Here is a 14,097-nt window from a genome sequence, read left to right on the forward strand (position 1 = left end):
TTGTGTTTGCTTGTGTCAGAGAGTTTCCTTCCTGAAGGGGGCGGGGCCAGCAGCAGCATTTAAAGCTACAGATGCTAAAACATCACATTAAGTTCTATAGTCACGATGAAATCAACCATTTTTTGTGGCATCCGTTAAATTTTCTCCTGCTCATTAAACTGCATTTCAATACAGCTGAACTGCTTTCATTCTGACACTAACACAGTCAGCAAAACTCATTGAAAACTTGTGGTTTTTTTACACTTTAAAAAAGATTTAAACACCGAAAATATTAATAAAAACTGCAGTGTTTGTGTGTATACTAACCAGCACAGAGTACTCGACGTCGTCTCCCAGCAGTCCGGTGTCGTTCAGGGTGTATTTGGCTTTCTTTACCTTGGCGTCCACTGGACCTTTTTCCACCTGGTGCTTCAAAGCCTTGTACAGTTTGTATAAAGGTTCTCCAGCAGTGTCCTAAAAACAAGAAAGTCAACATTTTAGACACATCAGTTTGACAGAACAAGACAAACTTAACAATACACTAACACAAATCCAATATTTTCTCAAACATACAAGCAACTTTCAAACCAACAGAGCAGAACTTTTAACTGCACAAACATTTCTGACATGTATTTATGGTAAATTTCCTTTTCACGCTGCAGTTTCTGGAGTTTTGTTTCTATCTAGAGCATAAGAAACTTTTCTTGGATGTTTTTCCTCCATATTTTTGGTTCCTTGTTATTACTGGTTGATGTAAAAAGCATTGAAAATTGGTGAACCAACACAAATATCACCAGAGAGACCAGATCTAAAACTAAGATGACCTTGTTTCCCTTCAATGTAATGGAGGTTCATTTATATTCAAAAGTCCTAAACTGCAACTTGAAGCCAAAAAATACAACCTGCACCTGCAAAAACACCATAATATCACCTCCATATTGCGATGAATCTTTATCATAAGACATTTTCTAGCTTCAAAAAGTGAACAAACTTGTTTACTAGCAGCAGAATTGTAAATTTAAAGGTTTGCCGGGACTATAAGAGACCATGAGGGCAGTTTTTTCTGTCTATTTAAAGTGTTTAAATGCGGTTAAATGAGATATTTCTGAAACCACATATATAACGGCACATTATCTTCTATATATTGACCTAAATAATCAGTCATGGGTTTGATTTTATGGCGTTTGGTTGCCCTGCAGTCTTAACCTGAACTTTTAAACTCTTCCAGGACTGAGTTTGGACTAAAGTCGATCAGAATTCAGCCGCAGATCTGAATGACAGCATGAGAAAATGTCCACAGTGAAAACTTGCTCTGCAGCCGAAGAGTCTGGAGGAGGATGTTAAATTATAGAAACAGCAGCAAAACATACCAGCTGCTGCTGTCAGGAAAAAAATCCCAAATTGGTCCAAACAAAACAAAAAACCACACAGGTTCAAGTGCAGGTTTTGACAAGTAAAGTTTCTTAGAGTCAATTATAACTGAAGAAACGACGAGAAGAACCGATTGAAGAGATGTAAAAACAAATCAAAGGACGGGAAATAAAACAGAATAAGCGAGAGGAAGTGTGTTACCCGCAGGAACTGGTAGAGACAGATGGACATCCAATTACAAAGCATCCTCTCCACCACCGTCTCCGACCTACAAAAAAAACACAAGAAATACAAATGTCAGATCCAGCAGGAGTTGCTTTTCTGTCACTTTAACGATCAAAAAAAGGCACAGATGGACTGACAGGATGAAAAAATGAAGAGCTGTGAGGGGACTTGTACCTCCTCAGCATCAGTTTGGGGTTCTTGTTCTGCACGTGTTCGTCCATCAGCTCCAGCAGCAGCGTCCTCATGATGTCGGTGTAATACTCCAGCTTCCCGTGCAGCGCCACCGTCAGGAGGGAGGCGAAATAACCGCGAGAGCGAGCGTTGAAGTCCGGCCGACTCTCCAGCGTCCGGATGAACTAAAGATTCATTAAACAAATCACAACACCAGTTTGACCACAGAAATAGGACACATTTCTAGCTTTTGCCTCCAAACACAGACTGTAATCTATTACCTGAAAAGTTAATGTTTGAATATTAAACCTCAAAATTAACTAAATTACCAGAGCTGCTTTACTTCAAGATAAAACTCAAGGCAGAAAAGAGTTTGCAAATTTGTGCATTTTCATCCCTATACATATGATTATTACTATTCTCTGCATATCTCGAGTTGTTCACATCATATACTCTGTAAAGTTACACATTCCTGCAAACTGTGGATATTTCTATAACTTTTATTACCTAAATCTGTTGTTTATCTGACTTTTAACACTTGATTTAATTTTAAAATATTTTATCTTTCTTGTGAAATTCTCTGCTTTGCTGTTGTGCACCAAATTACCAAATTAAATTCCTGCATGTGGAAACCAATTTGCATCAGTGTTGAAGCAAAAGATGGTAAAAAGTGGTCAAAGGTAATTAAAAATCGTGGACAAAACTGTGTGAAAATTTTCTAAAAAGATGATGTTTGATGTTTTTTTTCAGTAGAAGCTGAAATTTTGCAAATTTTGCAGGTAGTCCGGAAGTTTTCTTCTGTTTTTGACAAATTTTTCTGCATTTTTTTCTTTAACATTTTGCAAAAGTGTTGTTTGAGTTCATTAATTTGAATATTAATCAGATTGATCAGTAACAGGAGCGCTTGTTAGTTGCAACTTATATCTTTGGTTCAAAAAGCGCAATATAAAAACAGATCTATATGATTAAAAGTATGTATTATTGAATATTTAAAGTCTAATTTAGACTGAAACCAACTTGTCTTTTATTACAAAAAGCCTCCTTTATTATTACAGTTTTTTGTTTTTTAACTATGTATTCATGAATCTTAGTTTTTTGTATAGAAAACTACATCAGTATTATATTAAAAAAGCTGAATTCTCTGGTGATTATATCTGAGGCAATATATATATATATATATATATATATATATATATATATATATATCTTTGATCAAATTTGATCTAGAAATAATGAATTGGTGAGGAAATGACTGTTTTATTGGTGTTGCTGGTGGACTTTCTATCAGTTCTGTAAATAAACCTTTGGAGCTGACGAACTGAATATTTCATTAAGAGTTTCTATGCGTTTTTATTATTATTTATATTGTTTTATTGCTGCTGTTGCCTGCATTGGTGTCGTCTCTTTATTAACGTCTTCTAAGTCCTGATTTGAATTTACTGCATGTTTTCCACATGAAAATATCCTCCAGTACATTGTTATTGACCATCTGTTCCTTAGATTTTGATATTTCTTGATCATAATAAAGAAGTTTTGGGGTGATAGCAGATCAACAACGTCAGCAGTGTTTATCTGCTGGGACAAAATATCATGTTTACAGCAAAATATCAGCATTTCTCTGAGAAATGCCAGAAATTCTGACTGTCTGACAAAGAGACAGGTGCAAAAATAAGGAAGAAATAAGGACAAATGGGAGCGAAGAGGAGAAAACCCACATTGATGAGGAAGGTTTTGCTGTTGAGCAGGTTGGAGAACTGGTTCAGGGCCTGAGCCACAGTGGCCCTGCGGACTTCTGGGATTTGTATTCTTCCCGTGATCATGGGGTCCTTGGCGCCGTCTATGGAGGGCAGGAAGAAGTTGCGGTCGGTGTAGGTTTTGTAGTCCAGGAAGGGGATCCGGCCTTCGCTCAGGTCGCTGGTGTGGTCCTCCATCTCAATCATCAGATCTGACGGAAAGACAGGAAAAATTAGAACTTAATGCAACTTAACAAGAGAGTAAAAGTAAAACACACAAACTGTATATCAAGAGTTAAGAAGGCGGCGACTTTTGAAATCTTTCCACAAACACAAACGTACAAACAATGAATTTAACTCTGCGTTTGTCATTGGTGTTAGCATCTCCTGCTAACAAGCTAACATACTTTTAGTTATTACTATTTAAAACATATAGTAACAACTTAAGTCAAGATGTGGAATATGACTAACTAATTCTATATTACTTTGCAAGATAAAGCTAAATTACAACAAACACACACTTTAACTGAATAGAAGCTGTTCCTACGAGAGTTTAAGCTAACGTTAGCGCCTCGATCCTGGTTTCTGAGGATGTTTGTGCTCCTTTTCTTCTTCAAAGTGAAACACACAATTAAATATATAAATAAAACAATAGTCTAAATAATTCCTTATCATACTTCAAATGAGCAGTAATGTCTTCCTATGACACAACAATCTCCTAGCGACGATGCTATACTTCGGTGTGGACCTGGTAGCTTTAGTCTAATTTTTTTAGCCTGATATGGCATTTTCAACAATTAAAGACTGTTTTGACATGTTTCTTGTCCTAAAATGAATGAGAAAATGATTTTCTTTAACCAACTGATAGAGATAAGGTTAGCTTAATTAGCTAGTGAGCGAACTACTGGCTATTTTAGGAGGAAAATGGACGGTGGAAAGTAGTGGAGCAAATATTCAGGACTTCTAACTTCACAAAAGTACAAAAATGAAGCAAAAGGCATGCATTTATACAATTATTTAAGTAAAGGTATGGAAATTAGAAACGTGAATCTTAAGTATTTAAGTACAGAAAAGAATGGCAACTATGGCATCCAGATTTAAAAAATGATCACAAATAAAATAACTGAAAGAGTTTAAAGGAAAATTCAGCAAATCTTTACATGTAGGAAGCTGTAACATTGAAATATGTGGTATTTCTTATTGAAACAATTATTTAAAGTATGAAAAAGGGCACCTTTGTTGTTTTAAACTTCAAAATAATTGTAATAAAAATAAAATAACAAATTGTTCAAAGGAAACTTCACCAATTTTCACATTTCAGAAGCTGAAACAATGAAATATTTGGTATTTCTAAATAAAAAATGATTAAATGGTGCAGAAAATTGTCTATGTATTAGTCAAATTAAAAAACGATTGCAAATAATTTATACTAATTGAAGCAGTTAAAAGGAAAATCAGAAAATCTGCACATTTAAGAAGCTGAAACACTAGAATAGTTGAAGAAGACGGCGATCATTCAAACTTCAAAATCATAGCAAAAAAACTAAAAATAACTGAGGCAGTTAAAATGAAAATCAGCTAATAATCACATTTAAAAAGTCCAAACATCAAAATATTTCACATCTCTGAATGAAACTGATTAAAAGTACAGAAAAATGGCTCCTTTATTATTCAAACTTTTAAATGAAGAAGCTGAAACATTGAAATATTTGGTATTTCTACATGAACAATACTTATTAACAGTCAATTAAACTCTGATCAATCCTGTAATTCTTTCAGCTCTACTTGCATTTACTGTGTTTTAGTTAAATCTATATGTTTTATCTGTTTTTTTTAACATATTTTCTTTGTAAAATTCCACCGTACCGGGACATATGTTGTTCTACTAAGAGGCTCAAAGCTCATGAATTTACCATGAAGCAGGATTTCCATGATTTTTTAGAATCTGTGCTTTTGATTCTTGTGTCTTCATAAATATTTACAAGGAGGGTTCAGGATCTCTGACTGAATATTCTCCATCTGAGTGTCAGTTCAATAACAGAGCTGTCAGATTCAGTCCACCGAGTTCACTGAGGAGAACCCGGAGGGGAGTTTTCTGACGTCTTAGTTGGACTCCTGGCCGTTCTGCTGAATCGCGTTGGCTCAGGTTCACAGTATGGAGATGAACTGTCAAAGCGGCAGCGTTCTCTAATTGAGAAACGCAGAACGTGACAAGATGCTGAGTGAATTTCTGGAGTTTCTGCTGAATCTGCTGCTCGGATCGGACAGCGGAAAGCTTCACGTTGGCCTCAATCAGCTCCGAGTTTACCGGATGAGTTAGCTGTTGGGACGGACGTAGACGTCGACACTTTAAATTACTTAATCATCTGTTTTTATTGCAGTGTTTGAGGAGAGTGTGCATCTTTCACTTTCTGTTAAACATTTAAAACTTAAACATGGAGCTGAAGTTTAGGATGGACTTATGCAGAACCAGGCTCAATGTAGAAATAAGGAAATATGGTGGACAGTTAAGGAGAAGCTTCTAAAGGAACTTAAAGTCTGTCATCGATTTAACCCTTAAAACTCATCCATGAGTTTTTTACACTTCCTGCCTTAAAATGTCTCAGATGTAACCCTACAGCATTCCGTTTTCTAAAATGTTTAGATCTATGAATTTCCCAACACTTCTTATCCACATTCATTGCAGCTTGAGCACACCAGCTTACCTACAACTCCCCTAACAGGTTAGAAAATTACTCTACATTACACAATTAATCTAATAATAATAGTAACTGAGCTATACATGTCCGAACTGGAAATCCAAATAGGAATAATGATACAGAAAACTCCACCTTGCAACTAGACACAATTGGCTGTTTAGATCTGTTACGTACGAAACCCCTAATTTTTTGAGATTTTCATCAGTACGCTACAGTTTTAAGGTGGAAATTCACGGTTATGTCACTTACTTTTAATTTTCTACATGAATAAAACACATACAAACACCTAAAAGAAAGATATTAACAAGGTAAAAAACTAGATCTATTATGGCAGAGGGGGTCTTTAAATCTTAGACATGCATGCTAAGCTAAAGCTAATATCTTGTTTCCACGTAATTTTAGCTTCTTATCAGTTAATCTGCATAATACAAGGACTACACCCCCTACTGTTCATTGCAAAAGAAAAGCTATTCATCACAGACGGATGGAAAAAGTCCAGTTTTATGGAACAATTATTACAGCCACTAAAATGTGGCACATGTGGAACCAATTTGGGGAAATATTTCGTCCCAGTTTGACTGGATTTCTTGGTTAAAATCAATTATCGCAGGTCAATGTGTGGAAAAAGTGAATTTAATGACAATCTGTCCATTATATTTTTATATTTCCTGTGTAAAATAAAAGTTTTGATTTGGTAGCGATGCTAGAAAAGACATCACCAGGAATCCTCTACTGGAAAAGAATCAAGTTTTATGGCATAATATATTTTCTTTAACGAATGCCAGAAGTTGGTGCACATTGTTTGGTTTCTCCAAAAACCTCTGCAAAAGTTTACATTTTTCAGCTTAGTTGAGGCAAATTTAGGAAAAATGGTAGTTTTGCAAACACATAAGATCAAAGAGGTTCTTCATTGGGATGAATGGAGTTGTGACTGATAGATGTGAGGAAACACTGGCAGATGCACACAGCAGATGTGGAAAATATAAGACTGGCAGATGTCCGCTAGGATTCTACTTTGACTGATGCCCAAATGTCGCCTCTGTTCTTATTCTTGTACACAAATCTGTGCAGTCTTAGAAGATGAGAAACGAGATTCTTCTGTGCATCGGCATAGATTTAGTTTGAACATAATAGGAGGACACATCAAACAGGGAACTGGGTGTTTTATTTGCATCAAACACTTAATTTCCTGCATTCTGGTGAGTTTTTTTGCATTAATCTGTGTCTTTTCTGCATTAATTAATCATGGAAATGTATGATTTATTCTCCTGTGGATCAACTTCACTCCTTTCATATCGTCTCCTTTAGGTCCTGTCCTCATCTGTACATTTAGTTTGTGGAAATCACCTTTGTGAATCTGTGTGCAGCGTCATTTCAAAGAAGAATTAAATCATTAGAAATAATTTATAAACCTCTGGACTTCAAAAGCTTAGATGTGTTTCATCAGGATTTTAAACTACTGTTCCAAACTCTCTACACTGATTTCCTTTGATCTGCCCCAAACCGACACCAAGGCTCCTTTTTCCGTCCACCGACTAGATCTATGAGACCTTCTTTACCTGTGAATTCCTTCTTGCAGCGATCTCGGACGCTCTCCTCCAGATTCTCCAGCTGGTGTTTCACCTTCTCGTATTCTCGTTCCGCCTGCTGACTCTTCCTCCTGTTAGCAAACCGTAAAAATCTGTAAATATTCTGATGTACAAACACATGCGTCTGTGCGTTCATGTATAACTTCTTTGAGTCCAACCTGTAGCAGTAGACGGAGATGGCGATGAAGAGCAGCATCGGTACGATAACCGCTGGGATGATGATGGCCAGAGGAATGTCGTCTTTTCTGGCGTAGTAAACCGAACCGACCATCCACTCGCCGTGACCGAACTTCACCTGGAGGGACAAGAATCCTCCTGAATGTCTGAGTTCACGAAGGTCTCCTCTGTCAGTTTATTTACCTTCAACACCACTCAAGTGTGTTGAGAAGTAGTTCAGAAATAAAATGCACCATTTAAACACATATCCAGAGTCAAAATCCAGATTTAAGCTGAAAATATCTCCTTTAAATCTCTTACTAAAGGCAGGATTTGTTTCTGCAATAGAGGTTAGATTAGTGCTGCCTATCCGTTAACACATGCATCACTTTGGTCATCTCAGGATGTTTAGAATGTGAAATATATATAAAATCAATGAGATTTAATAACTTCTGAGTGTTTTTACCACGAGCTCCAGCAGGTCGGTGGTCGTGTCTCGTCGCTGCCGTTTGGATCTGGACCTCGGCTGAGACGACGGAGCCTCCAGGATCAACTTATCGTCCTGTAGAGTCGACAGAAGAGGAATTAAAAGAGGTGAAACTGAACACATTTAATTTATTAATGATCAGTACACAGCAGAGGAAAGTTAATATTTAACAAAAAATGCTTCTAACCTTCACGGCTTCAACTCAAAATCTAATATCACAGGTAACACCCTGAAGCTGTCTACTGTCAGATAAATATTATTTTTATTTTTTAGATGGAAAAACACTTATTTTACAGTCAGAATCTTATACATTATCAGTGCTGCTGCAAGTACAAGCACACTTTAAAGAAAACAAACTGCAGATTTACATGATTTACTAACTTATTTACAATTAAACATGGGAAGCATTCATGCTGGATTATTAAAAACATAAATTTAAAAAATGAAAAATTAACAAAATAATATGAATTAGTTTGATTATTCTGCCAAATCAGCTAAAGTCTGACCCTAATAGGTTAAATGTAGTCGCTGCAATTGGTCCAAATCCTGTAAAATGCTATTTTTAAAAAAAATGCAAATTACTTGCAAAATTTGAATTTTACAAAAAAAATATCAAAGACAATCAAGTCAAAAGTGCAATCAAAGGTGTTTTCTACCACAAAATCAACTGATCTATTAGAAGCATCTGTCAATTCTGACCATGTTTTTAGAGACAAAATGTAAAGGAAGAAAAACAGAATTTGATTTTCAATTGAAAAGCTACAAAAAAGACCTTCTTTATGCAGCTGTTCAGAAACAGCAGATGCAACTCTATAAAAGGCTTAAAACAGAAATAACAAGAGAAGCACTCAGAGAGCAGTACTTCTGCTCAGCTGTATCATTTCTGATGGATAAGTCCTGATTAGTCCAATTTATAGTTGGATCACAATCATGTGATCATCCACAGGCAGCTGATGTAGTGTTCACTTGTTGTCATGGTTACAGTGACGCAGTGCAGCTATCTGGCAATGATACAGAAATCTTTAACAAATCCATGGATCCAGACTATAAGCTGCATCACTGCCAAAATCTAAGTAACTGGTTCCTGAGTCATTTCTGACCTTCACTGAAAATTTCATCCAAATCTGTTGGTCCATTTTTGAGTAATGTTGCTAACAGACAGACAGACAGACAGACAGACAGACAGACAGACAGACAGACAGACAGACAGACAGACAGACAGACAGACGCCGATCGTCACATAACTCCGGCGTTCCTTGATGGAGGAAAAATATTTCATACTGTACATATTTTACATCGGCAATAAAGAAATTACTATTTTTGTCGAAATAAACTGTTTCTTTCAGTGTCCACAGCTATGTAGTTATGGTTCATATTAATGCCTATAAAAGAATAAAAGGTGATCAACCTTCTTGCAAGTTTTTCTTCTTTTATTGCTTTTAAATTGGTTGATTTAATTTGATTTTTTGACAGAAATTTTATAAAAAAGACTCTTTAATGTCAATGTGAAAACAGACTACACAAAGTAGAAAGATGAGTCACTTAAAATAGGGTAAATATGCACTTATTTTACATTATATATTTCAAATTAATTGATATTGTTTATAGAAATATAATATAATCTGCATTATGATGCTGCCACCACCATGCTTCGCTATGGGGGTGCTGTGTTTGTGACAACCTGCAGAGAGGCTCTAGATTCAGACTGTAGTAATAAGGACAAAAGCTAAATCAGGCACTTTCTAAATGTTCTCATCATTAAACAGTGAAAGAGCTCCCCTGAAGTCTGTGCTGCATTTAAATGCTGGAGGAAACATATTTTCAGGTTCACTTGAAGACTCTCAAGGTTTCTGTTTTGTCAGAAAACATCTGTGCAGCCCAGTTGTTCAGAGTCGCTGCCTTCGTTTATCTCATTTCTTTATTCTCAGAGCAGAGATCAGCTGTTCAGTTCGTTCTAAGGCAGGAAGCTGCAGGTTTAGTGACTGTTTGATGTCAGTTTCATGTTTACAGTTTAAATCTATCATATAAAGCCTTTAGAAACTCCTGCTGCTTTATTACTGATTGTACCTGCAGTAAGTTCACGTGACAACAAACATTTTGAATCATTTTGGACAAGTTTAGTGTATTTTGCACTACTTTTGCTTAACCCTGGACATGTTTTCGTTAGTTGTAGATGAGTTTTGAATGATTTTGGACAAGTTTTAGTAATTTTACACAAATTTTGAGTAGTTTTTGACAAGATTTATATCATTTTGGATCCGCTTTTATTTTCGACTAATAATTTAAAATAATTTTGGACGAATTGCATTACTTTGGTCAAGTTTTGAATCATTTTGGACAAGTTTAAGACATTTTTGACAATATTTGTGTCATTTTGGATACACTTTGATGAATTTTGGACAAATATTTCAATATTTTGGACAGACTTGGAGTAATTTTGGACATTTTCAATAATTTTGAAAAGTTTATGTTATTTTGCACTTCGCTTAATCCTTGACACGTTTTAATTAATTTTAGAAAAGTTTTGAATGATTTTGGACAGATTTTAGTCATTTTAGATCAATTTTGAGTCATTTTTGACAAAACTAGTGCCATTTTGGACACACTTTAATGCTTTGGACTAATAATTTTAAATCATTTTGGACAAATATTACATTATTTTAGACAGGTTATGAGTCATTTTAGACATTTTTAATAATAATGGACATGTTTATGTTATTTTGGACTACTTTTGCTTAACCCTGGACATGTCTTTGTTAATTTTAGACAAACTTTAGTAATTTTGACTACATTTCTTTATTTGTACAAGTTTTCAGAGTTTTTAGGTTTACACATGTAAAATATGATCTAATTTGCAAAAAAGCCTAAAAGACAAAAAAAAACCCCTAAAAGTGTATTTTGGATGTTTTCTTTCCGTTAGTCTGGGAGACGATGTTAACAAATAACTGAGTCTTTCCTTGCAGTATAACTACATATTTGCCTCTGAAATAGTAAAATGTGTATTTTGGATGTTTTCTTTCAATTAGCCTTTATAAACTCCTGCAGCTTTACTTCTTCCTCTTACAGGTGAGTTAATTATTTTACCTGCAGGATGTTAACGTGACAGGAAGCATCTCCAACAAACGCCTGAGCCTCTTTGGCCGTCATCGCTTTGGAGAAACCTCGACCCTGCAAGAAAAACAGAATGAATCAGCAGAAAGAAGAAGAAATAAAGAGCAACGTTAGGGGTAAATTGAAGCGTCTGTCCTCACGGTGACGATGATGATGCTGGTCTCGGTAATGATGTTCTTGGCCAGCTTGTTGAAGGTCGGGTCTGGATGGTAGTCGAAGCTCTTCAGCTCCTCCATCACGTTGTCCAGCTGCAGGACGATTCTTAAAGACTGGCTGTCAAGGCAGCAGTTCACTGGCGGAGAGTAAAACTGGAGGTGGGTGTCGTTTTTAGTCAGAGCTGTCTGGACGAACTGAAAGAGACAAGAGAAAATGAGGGAATTTAATCTGAGAAAGGCTGAAGAATAAGATAAACCAGCTGTGGTACAATGTTTTTTAGTTTGGTTATAAGTTTCAATGCTTAATGTCAAAATATTGTTTGCTACACCTGATTAAAACTTCTTATATTCTGTCAAGATCTAATTATGCTATAATTTGGTGTCTTCAAATGCAAAAAAAACCCTTAAAACACATTTTAAAATAGATTTTTATATTTATATCACTTAAATTAAAGTTAGGAAATTAAAGTTTATTTTCAATATCTGGTCAACAAACCTGAAGAATTTAGCAGCTAAAGCACTGCACTTGGTAGCCGATGGAAAACCAAAAACGGAGCTCAAAGAGCCATCAAAAACATTGCTTTTAAGTGACTTAAATATCACTTTTTATATCTATATCACTTTAATTCTATTGATTTTCAACACATTGAAGAATTTAGCAGCGAAAGCACCAAATATTTCACTGCTGGAGACCAAAACGGAGCTCAAAGACCCATCAAATGCAATTTCAAGTGAACAACAGCGTGTGCTAGATGTATAAATGAGCAACTTTTTGCTAACAAGTTCATAAATATCAATTCAGAAGGCAACTATATGTTAATGTTGAGATCACACCTTGTTTCTGCTGCCCCCAAGTGGCCCAAAACATATTATTAAATTGGTAATACAGAAAGAATAGTATGCAAATAAGAGATTAAGGCTGAAATCATCTTGAGAGTTTGAAAAACCGAAGTCAAAACTCTCCCGCTAAGGCTAAAATGAAGCAAGTACACAAAAATTTACATAAATAACTAGGAATGAGCACTGAAACCTGGTATTAAATGGACCTTTAGTTTAAACTATTAAAGACAGTTCAATAAAAACAACCAATTAATCTTAAAGTACAGGCAGGGCCAACAGTTTCAATGGGAGGGACCCACATGCACCAACATACTATAATATGCACTAATGTGTGATATCATTAAAAACAAGAATACTGCACCTCTAATTGTTAATTTACATACAATTTGATTTACTCTAGTGGTGAATTTAGATCTGGCTAAAGGTTAAAGAGAGAATCTTTCATTAAAATCCTGATTTATGATGTAGCTAGCAACTACTACATACCTGTTAAATAATGGAGTGAAGTCAAAGAACAATATTTGCCTTTGAAATGTGGCAAGAAATACTCAAGTACACAAGCAAACCTATTTTTGCTGCCCACAAGTTCACAAAACGAACAAATGGGACATAATCTATGTAAAAATGCACGATTTTGCATAATTTTCACCAACACAAACCTAAACACTGGTTCAGAATTCTGTTTCATGTTTCTGGCAAAGGTTTTTACAGAGGAAATGTTGGAGATCTCATTTCATCCTTCGGTAAATCAGAAAACACTGTCAACAACGAGAAAAAAAAAATCACTTTTTCTATGTTTTCAGGGTGAAAAAATGCTATAAATCAGGCTATGAACGATATATGAACCAAGCCCTCCATGGAAATGAGTAATTGTAGACAGATTTTGGACACACTACGATGCATTTTGGACTAGTCATTTCAAATAATTTGGGACAAACTGCGTTACTATGGTGAAGTTTTGAATCATTTTGGACAAGTTTAGTGTATTTTGCACTACTTTTGCTTAATCTTGGACATGTGTTTGTAAATTTTAGACAAGTTTTGAATGATTTTGGACAAGTTTTAGTCGTTTAGGATAAATTGCTTATTGTTTTAATTACAAGCTTTCTGAGTTTTTAATTTTAAACATGCAACTGAGGTATTATGATATTAAATAAGCTGGCATTTGCATAAAAGTCTAAAAGACGAAATAGTAAAATAAACACCTTAATGTGTAGTTTGGATGTTTTCTTTTAGTTAGTCGCAGAGACGATTTTCATAAGCAAGATATTCCAAATTCTCAGAACAACAACAGCCTAGCCTTGAAGGAAAAGTGCATATTTGCATTTTTAAACACCTTAACGTACATTTCGGACAATTTCTTTCCACTAGTGTGAAAAACACAGTTATCCACGTAAAACATCTCAAAATTTTAAAATAATTGAGTCTTGCCTTGAAGTAAAACTACATATTTGCCTCCGAAATGATGTCAAATATGAGCACAAACAAGCCGTAAATATTCTGCTGCAAACAAGTGGACAAAATTTCACTCATTAAATGTTTAAATGCATTTTTTTTACATTTAAACCTACAAACAGCTTG

At 35.3% G+C, this 14,097-nt stretch overlaps 1 protein-coding gene across 3 annotated transcripts in view; it reads right to left on the reverse strand.

Moving 5' to 3' along the window:
- LOC111581796 (plexin-B2-like) overlaps nt 1-14,097 on the reverse strand; it is a 272,748-nt gene that overhangs the window by 27,485 nt on the left and 231,166 nt on the right. For all 3 annotated transcript variants that reach the window (XM_055006285.1, XM_055006284.1, XM_055006283.1), the window contains 9 exons: nt 11,662-11,871; nt 11,495-11,578; nt 8,390-8,485; nt 7,926-8,062; nt 7,738-7,838; nt 3,462-3,691; nt 1,750-1,931; nt 1,552-1,618; nt 307-453 (listed from right to left, as the gene is read on the reverse strand). In XM_055006285.1, the coding sequence (XP_054862260.1) occupies nt 307-453; nt 1,552-1,618; nt 1,750-1,931; nt 3,462-3,691; nt 7,738-7,838; nt 7,926-8,062; nt 8,390-8,485; nt 11,495-11,578; nt 11,662-11,871 (1,254 nt within the window). The remainder of the gene's footprint in view (nt 1-306; nt 454-1,551; nt 1,619-1,749; nt 1,932-3,461; nt 3,692-7,737; nt 7,839-7,925; nt 8,063-8,389; nt 8,486-11,494; nt 11,579-11,661; nt 11,872-14,097) is intronic.

This window comes from Amphiprion ocellaris, chromosome 21 (genome assembly GCF_022539595.1).
Source record: "Amphiprion ocellaris isolate individual 3 ecotype Okinawa chromosome 21, ASM2253959v1, whole genome shotgun sequence".
Lineage (NCBI taxonomy): Eukaryota > Metazoa > Chordata > Actinopteri > Pomacentridae > Amphiprion > Amphiprion ocellaris.